A 13,202-nucleotide genomic window follows, 5' to 3' on the forward strand; every position below is an offset into this window, starting at 1 on the left:
AGCCGAGAACACCAGCCTGAAGATGACGAATGAGACTTCGTCGAAACGTCGCCAAGACACTTCCAATTTTACGTGGGAGAAGACCCGAATAACCAAAGACCTACATATATATATATATATATATATATATATATATATATATATATATATATATATTCATTCTGTTGGTAACATTCTACTACAGAATAATAGAATAATAACATGATACCATGTAATATTACATATATAATATATAATATAAATTTATAAATATAAATTAATTTGTATTAATTTTATTTTTTAAACACACACACACATGTATTTATATATTAATATATAAAATATATCAATTACTTTTATCAGTTTGTATGTTCTATTAATATATTTTTATGGTTTCCTATTCTGCTTTGTAGGAGAAGCCTACATGAGACTTAGCAGATTCTCCGAAGCAGAACATTGGTATGTGGAATCACTGCATTCTAAAACTGATCATATTCCAGCTCATCTCACCTATGGGAAACTTCTTGCTTTAACGGTAAGAAAACTATCTGGAAAATAGCAGCTTTTTAGCAAGAGAAAAACAATCCTATCTGTCACATGTTTGTCACATACATACTCATCTCATTATTTCTTTGTATAAAATATTATACTAACATCAGTAAGGCTCTTTTTTCCAATTCTATTCAAGCTAGGATCTCTGCCTTCAGATCACCTTTGCAAACCATTCTATTGTTGTTCATAATCCATCTACTAGGGAGATATATCAAGGATATTGACAGACTTAGAATGCATACTATTTGTCAGCATTCTTTCTTCAAATTTCTGTCCTTCCATATGTATTAGACTATTTAGGCCATATTAGGGAATTATCACTCCTTACCTCTTTAGAGTGAGAGCCAGTGTAGCGTTGTGGTTAAGGTACGTGCAGGCATACTCAGATTGTAGTCCACCCATAGGCATGGAAACCAACTGGGTGATTTGTGACAGTCAGTCTTTCTCAGCTTTAGACAAGGAAGCCCCAAAAATCTACCAAATTGCACTGAACTGTATGTAGTCAGTAAAGAGACTTTCGTCCATCGGTGAATTAATTCAGAAATGATGATGATGATGATGATGATGATGATGATGATGATGATGATGATGATGATGCATCTATAATACACAAAGTTAGTATATTATACTAATACATTATTCCAACTGGAACAGTAGACAAAACGTATGTTGAGATTATCTGGGTATTACCTGGGTAATTTGCTGGTTGGCTGAATAAATAGTATATCAGTCCAATTCTCCCTTGATTAACAGGCAACACCGCTTCTCCCCAGTATACACATATAATTAATGAATAACCTTATTGTTTTTGGAGTACAAACTATTCATTGCCTCCTGTTCCTGATAATATCAGGAATATCAATATCAATATCTATTATGAAGAATGGTTATGGAAATGATGTTTTGCAGTAGTATCCTACTTCTTATTGGTAGCGTATACTTTGCCCAGCTGAAAGACAAGAAAGCTGTGGCAATTTCTAGTTTTTCTTTATATGTGAATTAGCCTATTTTGTTCTTTGATAGCTAAATGGTAATTTCAATGGGTTGGGTTTATTTATTTATTTTTTCTGGCCTAATGCTATATACTCTGAACAAAATGTTCCATTCCTTTTAATTCATTTAAATGTGAAAGACCTGTGTTTCATTTTGCGTATAATATATATTATGTTGCTACTTAAAAATTTTGCCTACTTCTTTTAAAAAAATGTTGTTTATCCATTTGTTGCATTTCAAAATATTATGCATTATATTTTTGTTCACTGTTTCTTACAACAATTGCAAATAATGCTACTTTGCATCACTTATCTGAAGCTTAAGGGACAAGTGCCTGTCTGCATGCGTAGAACCATGAGCTTGTCTTACACAGTAGGATCATTTTGTTAGTGTTGCTTATTTTCTTTCTTTTAGAATATAAATTTTATCTGATTCTATATTCCATCTGCCATTTCCTTAGATTTATAAAGATTTAAGTTTGATTAAAATCTGTATATTTTAGGCTAATATGTAGAAAAGGAAGATAGAATAATGTGTTTTAAAATAGTAAATCTGATTATACTGTAGCAGAATGGTATAATCTGCATGGAGTCAGCTACCAAAAATACTTTGTAAGCCAGGTATTATAAATTTATATGTAAAAATGTATTTTTGCTGCAAGGGTAAGACAATGGAAAATTAGCGGTTAAGGTGTATGAATGAGAGCCAATATAGTGGTATAGTGGTTAAAAATACAGGACTAGAAAATGGGAGACCATGAATTCTAGTCTTTCCTTACACAGAAACCAGCTGGGTGACTTTGGGTCAGGATTCTCTCTCAGCTGCAGAAAAAAGGCAAGGGCAATTTGACCTTAAAAAAATGTTTCCAATAAAATTTCAGAAAAATTGTCCATGTAGTTACTGTCAGCACTTCAATCTGCATTTACTCTAGTGCTGACAATCCCAGGGAGAAAAAAACTGTCGAAACCTGACAGTTACCAGGAAGGAATATTGATTTGAAAACATAAAAAGGTACTGTTTAATGGCTTAACCAGGTGAATAATTAGAAAATATTGTAGACCAGTGGTTTTCAACCTGTGGTCCATGGACTCCTGGGGGTCTGCAATGTCACCACGGGAGGTCTGTGAAGCCTTAAAAAATGTTATGATTTAAATCTTGAGTCTTGGGGATCCATGGCCATGATCCGTGGCCACAAAAGGTATTTAAAGGGGGTCCGTGGTGAAGAAAAGGTTGAGAACTACTGCAGTATACAATCCTGAGCTGTTCATTTGTAGAACTGTATCCAGCAATCTTAGTGTATATGCCAGAATAATTATCAGTCTTAAATTCCTAATTTGAATCTAATATGAATGAATTGCCTACAGCTAAAAATTAGGGGCGTGGGAAATGGACCACTTTCATCACTGACAAATTCGTTATGGCATATCTGTTGTGGATTGAAAGAAACTGCAGAACGATTTGTACAATTCACAAATGTAAATAATAAATGCATCTAGGAGATGCTGCAAGACTTGGTTTTCTGACGAGACTGACACATTATTACCTATTGCCTATTTTACATCTACCCTATTACATGCCAGAGGAGTGACAAGTTTTCTATGATGGTGATTTTCTTCTTCTTTTTATACTGTTTAAGTCATGACTTCATATACTGTCAGTGTGTAATTGAAGATGACTGTTACAAATACCTGTGCTCAGACTGTATATTTGGGGATAACTATGTCTGACACTTAATGCTTCTTTGCATTTGAGCTCATTATCTTTTAAATAAAACCAAATTGAAGCTTCCAGGGAAGTTATAATTATGGGATTAGAGAATGAATAGAAGGAAAAACTCTTTTCTTCCCTGCTTGGGAAAAAAATATATTTTTGGAAGCTGGTTTTGGATGCCTATAACTAGTGCTAACACCAATTTTAACAAAAAAAAAAAAAAATTAGTCACAATTATGTTAAGGACATTTAGATGCCTCTTGGGATTCTTGTGACTTTTCCATTACTTAAAAAGGTATATTTTGGTCATAACGAAACCATTTGCAATAATTAGATCCATGTTCCTTTTGGTTTATTTAAAAACATTCCTTTTGAACTAATTGGTTCAATAGCTGAAACTAAGCCTTCTTTTTTTAATGCATTTTTCTATAAGGTAGCAGCATCTTCCCCCTCACTCTTCTCCCTTTCTTTGTTATCTGAACCTAATTACAATTTTCCACAGGATTAGAGCCAGCTAATTACATCCTCATTATAAACTATTTCTGCTAAAGGAAAAATTTTGACGTGGGATCAGAAAAAAATATTCCCATCATTTTTTTTTCTGATGAATATTTGAAGAAGGGTATAGTCCAGACATGCTTCAAAGAACCAAAGTTACCCAAGTATAAGATACCAATGTGATGTGATTTCCTGTTAAATACGAGTACTACTTCATTTATTTAAATGTCTCTCTCACACACACATAAACAGCCATTTAAGCACAAATACATATATCTTGATACTAACAATTTTCATATAGGATTTTAGGAGGAGACCACGAACAAAACAATATAGGTGTCATCTCCAGATTAAGAATTTTCTTAATTTAGTAGATACAGTATTTGGAGCAATAGCGCTCTTCTCTCTCTCTCCCTCTCTCTCTCTCTCTCTCTCTCTCTCTCTCTCTCTCTCTCTCTCTCTCTCTCTCTCTCTCTCTCTCTCAGCTGGATCTGAACTTGAGCAGAGTAAAAAGATGAGTAGTGTAGGAAAAAAGATGAAACAATGGATGGTACCTTCATTACTATTATTAAGATAAAATTACAAGATATATGAAAGAGGAAAATAAATGTGTAAACTAATTTGTTTTTAATCACAGGAACCTTCTCATGTTACATTAAAAGCATTTTGTGAACAGATGTCGCTATTGTTAGCATTCTGATAAATGAAACATAATTAGTAAGACAGATACCTGAATTAGATATATTAATTTACAATCAAAAGGGGACTCTTGTACTAATGCTGAATAAATATGTGGTAATTAAGTATGCATATTTATGAAGCCCTAAAATCCCACACTGTGTAACCCTATAAAGTAACAAATTCTATTGAAAATTTCTATTAAATTTCTATTAAAATCTATTTCTGTTAATCTGTAATAAACTAGTAAAAAATATTTTCTATCTCTTAGTATTCAGAAATAACATTTAGAACTTGAAAAACATAAAAATAACTGGTCATTCAAACAATCATCAAAAATGTGCAGTGGTATAATAATATATAATATAATATATTATATATTATTATATAATATAACTATATTTAAGTCTGTTTGAAACTTGTTTAAAAGGGAACAAGATTTAACTCTGATTCTATGAAATCTATATTTCCTGTAATACACAAATGATATTGCAAAACATGCCTGTAACATGTTTACATTGTTGCTTTATTACTTTTAAACCATATAATAGTAATCATACAATAAAAAACTTTTAAAAATATTTAAAATATGATATTTTTAAATATCAAATAGCATTCAAGCTAATGAAATGACTGTTTCATGAGGTTGTGAAATAGAGTGAAGGAACAGCTATTCCAGCATTCCTTATTAAAAGTTCAAAACATTTCAAACATTCTAAATAAATCTGGATACAGATATATAAATCTACACACACACACACACACATATATACACATTTTTACATATACGCACATGTATGTATGCTATTTATACATACACACACATGCATACACACACTTTTTCCCCAGAAGAAGAGGATATTTGGTGAAATTCTCAAATCTGGAATGTTAAATTCCTTTGTTTATGTTAATTATAAAAATATTAAAAAGTATGTGCATATTTGTTTTTTGTGTGTTTTGTTGTAATTTCTCTAGCAATCTGCAGTCTTCTTGGTCACCTCCTTCTGTATTACATTCCAAGAAGTAAATTATTTAGGTAAAAGAATTATGTATAGCTAAGGAGATTTCAGAATGATGGATAGCCTATAGCTGCTACCACCAGCTTCTTAGTATGTGTGTATGTATACAATTTATAGGCTCAAACTACTTGGGCAGAATATATTTAAAAAAAAAAAAAACCAGAGAAACTGATCGTGCACATTCAGAAGAGAATGTGTGCCATACCCAACACTAAAAGAAAAATCTAAAGGGGCTCAGGATCCTCCCTACACTAAGGCCTGGGAGGATTCCCAGATTTTCAGGGATTTTCAGAACTTCAATAAATGTAAGCCATATGGATTCCTGGGGGAATTCTATTGCAGAAGGCAGGTACAATTAAGAGAATTTAAGTCTTCCTAAGTCTCTATATATGACATTGTTCCATCAAGGGAATTTAGACCATCCTTATTCTGACCAACCTTACCAGACAGGCAAAAATGATAAAAAAAAAAACCTGCACTTTCGCAAATAACAAGGTCCTATGATATGACGGGCTTTAAAAGTGATAACCAGCAACCTGAATTGTATCCAGAAGCTCACTAGTAGCCAGTACAACTCATAGAGCTACAATATCATGTTAGCATATTTCAACATACCAGACACTTCATAAGCCACTGTATTCTGGATCAGCTGTAGCTACTAAACAGTCTTGAGGGGCAGCATTAAAACAAGTTTAGAAACACTGCCAAATTATTTTCAGCTATCTTGAAAGTGAGATAGGATTTTCCTTACCAGATGGATCACACAGGAAATACAGCCAGATAATCTAATTCTATTTTATTGTAAAACTACCTAAATAGAATCCTGCAAGTCTGAAAGTACAATTCTCCCACTCTCACCTTTAGAGAACAATAACTTAGGAAGGGACTCTCCTGAACTTCTTGCTCCACTCACTATCTCTCTTATTTGACCATTTCCTAGACAGCAGCTCTTTGCCTGGTCTCCTAAAGTCACTTCCACATAAAATTACAAATAGCATCAACCCTACAAGGTGGTCCAGATTAAGAAACCAATGCCATATAGGTCAGGACCACTTCCATTATTATAGCTATAGTGAAGTCCCGCCTGAGCCAGGAAAGCCAGCTGGGTCACTCTCCCTCAGCCCAAACCACCTCACCACATTATTTGAGTTACAAATAACTCAAGGCAGTGAATATCTTCCCACAACAACAAGGGTGGCTGTTGTGGGAAGATGTTTGCTGTCTTGAGTTATTTGTAAAAAATAATGAAGGTGGGATACAAATAAATAAAATTAAAAATAGAATCTTGTAAATCTGTGCTTTTTCTTTGCTTCACTTTCGTGTAAGCTAGGGAAGCGCTTGTCTTACATGTTCTCTCAAACTAGTTTCTTGCTCTTGGCTATAGCCTCGTTTATCTGATCATTGCACTGCTGGCAGCCCTTCCTCCTGTTCTTCAAAGCCATTCCTTACAGATAGAGAATAGAAGAGACTACTTTTGACTTTCTTGTCAAAATGTAAAATTAAAGCTCTTAAATGTAACAATTAGTATCCAAGCCCTTTTTCTGTCTCCTCTTCATCCCTTTTTTTTTTCTTTGAATACTATGTTCCTTAAAATGTCATCTTAAGATCAGGGACTGTCATTTTACTTGGGCTATAAATGTTACACAAAGCTATTTGGGCTAATGATACAGATCAAAAATGTTCAAATAAATAACATACATTTTTCCTTACCTACTTTCAAAGCATAGAATGATGCATGTCAGGGGAAAAAAAAAGCACTCATTGCATCTTCAGTTCTATCACAGTAATAACCCAAAATGAAATTAGAAATATAATCTTAAACACTGTGACAAGAAGCAGGAAAAGGGAAGCTTCTTTTCACTGAGAATAAAATCTTATAAGAGATTGAAAACAGTTTTAAGCAGAGTATTTTGAGAAGCCAATTATAACATTATAATTCATTATAGCTGAATGGAAAAATATTTGGAATTGCTGTTCATTTTATGGAGATAATTCTGAAGGCTGAAGCATAATGGGCAAGGAAGAAGTCCAGTGAATTCTCTCCTTGAAATAGGAAAGAAAACTGAATGTGCAATGAGACATGATAATTAACTGTCTAAGACTAATAGTGTTCTTCTGTTTCAGACCATGACATAATAGATGTAAATGTTAATTCAGTCAGGATTAGCAATGTGTTCCAGTCTCAGACTGCAGTTTTGATGACCTGCAGATGAATGTTTTGTGACATGAAACTTGCCAGAAGAGGATGATAATTTGAATGCTCTGCTCTGATTTGTAATGTGCCCTGTTTATCCTATAATCCAAATTGTTCTTGTAGTTTTGCCAAGAGACCTAGGTTTTTTTCCCGTCTCGTTCATTGTTGTCTTCTTTCCTTTAAGCATTGTATGAATGTTTGTAATATTTTACTTCCAATGAAAATATATAAATATTGGTTGTACTCAATAAAATATTAAAACTAGACATATCATCTGTGAGAAAGCATCAATTGGCAGACAACTATGCAATGCAGAAGTTTGCTTTGGGGGAGACTGGTCCTCTCTATGTGAATCAAATCATTACTCAATTCAATATTTCTCTCCTGTCCATATGAATAGGATCTTGTTTTAAGCTTGTGCATTGATAGATGGTTATTACAATCTTCATGCACACTTATTCAATAACCATAGTTAGCTTCTAGTTTTCACCATGTGCATTTGTTGCTGAGAAATCCTATCAATAGAAAATTCTATAGATGTGATTATGTGATCTATAGAAAATATAGATTATGTGATCTATAGAAAATTCTATTGATGTGACTTCATATTAGAAATTCTGCTTGCGCCATGTACATAATTGGGAGCACAGTGAGGAGAAAATTCTACTAGAACCTCAGTCTTCTGATCCAACAGTAAATAAAAATAAAAATTTGAGCTTGGCTAAAGTTATATGGAAACTTTGCTTTGCTGTACACATCGCCAGAAAATGCTCACATACTAAATGTGGAAGAGTCGAACAGTTCCTGATGAGAAAGAAGATATAGACTTCTCATCTCTTTCTTTAATCTCAGGATATATAACGCTCATGGGGGGGAAAACCCACATCAATCCTATTTCTGTTGTACATTGATGTGGTGTGAAATATAGTTCTTCATATAGTTCTATTTGGCCTAGCTCTAGTTACAAATTGTATATCAAATATAGGAACTGTTCTTGGTCCTTAAACATACTAAGTTGTCCATTTTTGTTTTTCCCTATTACACTGGCATAAAAATAAACAGCATTATGTGTAGTAATAGAAAATATATTATTTAAACAGAAGAAAACAGAGTGAGATTTGTGTTCTAGTAGGATTATGCTAATTCATTAATTCTGTAAAATTAATGTTTCCGTTTCTCAGTTGTAGGTCTTTGCTCATAAGTAGTTGTAAACTGGTGTCAGAAATCTGTTTTTGCTTTTTCTTTCTCAAGGGTCGCAAGAGAGAGGCAGAAAAATATTTCTTAAAGGCAATTCAGTTGGATCCTATGAAGGGAAACTGTTATATGCATTATGGTAAGTTTGCCAATAAATGCTTTCCTTTGGATTCTATTTTGTTGTACAAAATTCTTTATAGATGATTATAGTTTTTTGATTTTATTTTAAAGTACTGGCAGAGTATTATTTGAATAATGTACTGGGGCCTATTTGGCCAGTGGCATGGCCATCAGTTCCCAAGGAGATAACAGTTGCCATCCTTCATCAGTAACCCATAAATGATGAACACTGGTAAATGGGGACTTCTCAAAAAAAATTACTTGTGAGCAATATTAATTGTAAATTAGAAGTTCTTTAGGAAGTACGTGATATTTAAGTGGATTACTTTTACTGATTAATATTTATTATGTATAGAAAAGTGTTTTGTAGAATTGTTATACTGTACTTTTCCAGTACGCTGCAGGATGAAACCTAACAGAAATCTTTTTGAAAGTATAGTGAATAGCTGTAGGATCATGAGCTTTAAAAATATTTTCAAGCTAAAACGTATAATTTATTGGTAGTTTCAGCTTTACTCCACATGCTCTTTCTGATGATGCTGGAAGAGTCTTAATCTCAAAATGGAACTACTTTACACTAACAACATTTACAGTAAGGACATAATAGTATCAGAACTCTTCAGATAAATTAAAATAAAATCTTCAGTTTATTTCAAGCTTGAACTAAGGAATTTCAAGTTCAAAACATTTCAAATTAAAAATGTTTTGTGTACAAATATCAGGCTTCATTTATGATTGAAAGCTCTTTAAAATTAATTACCTTACAAGGACAAATGGATGTACATTTGTGGGCTTGCTCTGGCATAACTATTATGGAAGTATGCATAGAATTAGACAATTAGAATTTAGGCCACTAAATTCTAATCAGGGTGTATATGTTACTCTGTGTGAGTGTGCATGTGTATCTTTGAAACCCTAATTATGGAATGTACATATATGTTGATCTTGAATGTGTTTCTACTCTGGTATGTTTGTGTGCATTTATATGTGTGCATGCAAGGGGGACCGGATAAACTGCATTGGATCATGCAGATTTTACATTACCCAAGTAATATCATCAGTGTGAGTGAATGTGAGGTTTGCTCCCTGTTTATATACAGTAGCTTGCCTGCCAGTTTTTTTTGTTTTTGTTTTTGTTTTTTTGTGGGGGGGGGGGTTCTCTTCAGTAGTACCTTGATTAAGCTGTTATTTACTGCTCAGTTGGTTGTCTGGGGTTAATTCTGGTATTGATCACTGCTTATCTGAATATAGGCTACTGGTGAGGATGTATTCTGGTCTTTTTGTTTCCTTCTTAATTTTTGTTGTTGTTGTTGTTGTTTCTTTTGAATGGTATGTAAATGTGATTTATGTCTCTGTCTGTTGATGGCTGATTTGTCTGAATATCAGGCTTCCAGGAATTCCCTAGTGGTTTGGGATTTAGCTTGGTTTAGGATGCTTTCAGTTTCCCAGTTGAAACTATGGTTGAGTCTGTCCATGTGTTGTAAGCTTTCATAGTATCTCCTGACTGTTACTTGGTGTTCATAGACATAGTTTTCTGTCTGTCTGTCCTACATAGTGTCTGTTAAAATCCTTATACTTGTGTATTGTAGATCACTTCTATTTTTTTTTTCTTCTTGGATTACTGGGTCTTTTAGTTTACTTAGGATGTTTTGAAAGGCTTTCGTTGGTTTGTGTGCTACAGTAATGCTGTATGGGTGCAATAGTCTGTTGGTTATTTCTGATAGGTTTTTGACGTATGGCAGTGTTATCTTTTTTTTTTTTTTGCTTTAATTTATATGCCGCCCTTCTGCGGAGACTCAGGGCGGCTTACAATGCATTAAGCAATAGCCTTCATACTTTTGTATATTTATACAAAGTCAGCTTATTGCCCCCACAATCTGGGTCCTCATTTTACCTACCTTTGAAAGAATGGAAGGCTGAGTCAACCTTGAGCCTGATGAGATTTGAACTTGCAGTAATTGCAAGCAGCAGATGTTAATAACAGTGCTACCAAGGCTCTTTTCATAATGAGCTATTGAGTGCTCAGGCACTTTTTGCTAAAGTTGTATGTGTATCCGTTTTGTTGGAAGATATTGTATTGTTTCCTTTTTCTATGGTTCCAAGTTGCTGCAATGCGTTTGTGCTTATCTGAATAACATTCTTACAGAGCTCCTTTTATGAGAGGTTGTTACTTTGATAAAGGAGCGCTAGTTTCCATGTTTCTGCTGATTTTATCTGATTCTGTAGCTTGATAACAGTTTTGAAACATTTCAGTAACAGTAACAGAGTTGGAAGGGACCTTGGAGGTCATCTAGTCCAACCCCCGGCTCACACAGGAGACCTGTACTAGGGATTCGAACCGCCGAACTGCTGACCTTTCTGATCGACAAGCTCAGTGTCTTAGCCACTGAGCCACCTAGTCAGGCTATTTAGCTGTAATGCTACTGTTCACTGTGTATGCCCAAATTGTTTAGTATAATTCAGTATGTTCATAGATGCTTATACAGATAGTCCTTTGTTTAGTGACTGTTTAAAGTTGTAACACTACTGAGAAAAGTGACACGACTGGGCCTCGCTCTCATGACTGTCATAGCATCCCCACAAACATGCGATCAACATTCACCTGCTAGGCAACCCACATATTTATAATGGCTGCAGTATCCTGGGCTCATGTGATCACCATTTATGACTTTTCCAGCTGGCTTCCTGTAAGCATAGTCATTGGGGAGCCCAGATTCACTTGATAACTGTGTAATTCACTTAATAACTTCAGTTGGCAAAAAATCAAGTGCAACCCACTTAACAATTGCCTTGCTTAGCAATGGAAATTCTGTTCCCAATTGTGGTCATAAATTGAGAACTACTGGTAGATTTGATTCTTTTTAGTATACTGCAACAGACAGGAAACAATGACAAAAAAGTTCTGCCAAATAACACTCTTTATAATAACAACCGCTGAGACTTCGAGTTAATTTCCTTTGAATAATACATATTCCTAATAATTGCAAAGCATGTAATATTTCTGTGTTATAATAAAATTGATTATTTGCATTAAATGACTGTAATTATGCACTCACTTGATATAATTTACAACTGATCATGTAGCATGTTGTTCTCTAGCTGAACCTGCAGAGTTTTTCTTTGTTAATGTTTTTAATTTTCTTAGTTCATTTTGGTTAACATAGCATGCAGTTAATAATTCACAATGCAAATTGTTCTCTTATTGTAAGTTTAACTGGATCAGAATGATCTTAGAGTGCTGAGAGTATTTTGGCATATTTTGTAATGCTTTGAAAAGAAACACTACAACCAAATTAAAATTAATCAGTAATTAATTGCTGCCCTTAACTTGTCAACAAGCATAATGTTTTGTTCAGTTCTTCTAAAACTTACATTTAAGTTACAGCCACTTGAAAATTAAAGAACTGTACTGCATTTTTTCCCTTCTGTTAATAGAAGGTTCTTTGCTTCAGCAGAGGCTTCCCTGAATAGAATTCAGAATGAGGCTGTCTTTTTTTACCCCAAATTTACTCTAGTTTTGACAGTGTCCTATACTGTTCCTTTTTGGAGCATATTTGACAATTGGAAAGGGGGAAGGAAGAATCAGCAAAAAGGGGTCTTTTTTCTACTTAGAGAAACTATCGTTCATAGAGTGATGTAGTCCTGTCAGTGTTAAAGTGTGAGGTATGCTGTAATTGTTAATATCTGTTTTTCAGGCCAGTTTCTATTAGAAGACTCTCGGTTGATGGAAGCAGCAGAGATGGCCAAGAAAGCAGCTGAGTTGGATAATACAGAGTTTGATGTTGTGTTCAATGCGGCTCATATGCTTAGGTCTTTTTATTTCATTGTCTTCAGTATCACCATCAATATTTTACTGCATAAAATTAACAAGTTTAATATGCATACAGTTTTTCCAGAACGAAAACAGAAGATCACACGGCATTTCTCAGCTTCATGCTTGTATGCATTGTATACATCCTGCTTTTTAAAAGTATGGCTAGATCTGATTACTTTAATGAAGACAACTCACACTGGAATCCTGTGCCAATTTTGCCATTATTTCTTTTGCCATTTTTTATTGAGGCTGTACAGAGTCTAATGCTTACATAGCACAAAAAGTGATTACTACTACATTCCATTCACTTTATATTTAAAATCAGCAGAGTTTTTTCCCTGATAAATGAATATAGAAAACAAGTATGGGAGAGATTTGAGGACAACTCTCAATTTTAGAACAAACAATTGCTATCCACAACTTTGGGTGGTACAATGATTCAGGTGCTGAG

General features: G+C 34.0%; 1 protein-coding gene across 1 annotated transcript in view; it reads left to right on the forward strand.

Annotated features, from left to right (window-relative positions):
* TMTC2 (transmembrane O-mannosyltransferase targeting cadherins 2) overlaps positions 1 to 13,202 on the forward strand; it is a 229,075-nt gene that overhangs the window by 185,274 nt on the left and 30,599 nt on the right. Inside the window, exons 8-10 of the mRNA XM_070947425.1 lie at positions 393 to 514; positions 8,875 to 8,956; positions 12,633 to 12,747. Coding sequence (XP_070803526.1) covers positions 393 to 514; positions 8,875 to 8,956; positions 12,633 to 12,747 — 319 coding nt within the window. The remainder of the gene's footprint in view (positions 1 to 392; positions 515 to 8,874; positions 8,957 to 12,632; positions 12,748 to 13,202) is intronic.

The sequence above is a fragment of the Pituophis catenifer genome, unplaced genomic scaffold, assembly GCF_029215685.1.
Source record: "Pituophis catenifer annectens isolate HBS135680 unplaced genomic scaffold, rPitCat1.0.hap2 SCAF_7, whole genome shotgun sequence".
Taxonomy (NCBI): domain Eukaryota; kingdom Metazoa; phylum Chordata; class Lepidosauria; order Squamata; family Colubridae; genus Pituophis; species Pituophis catenifer.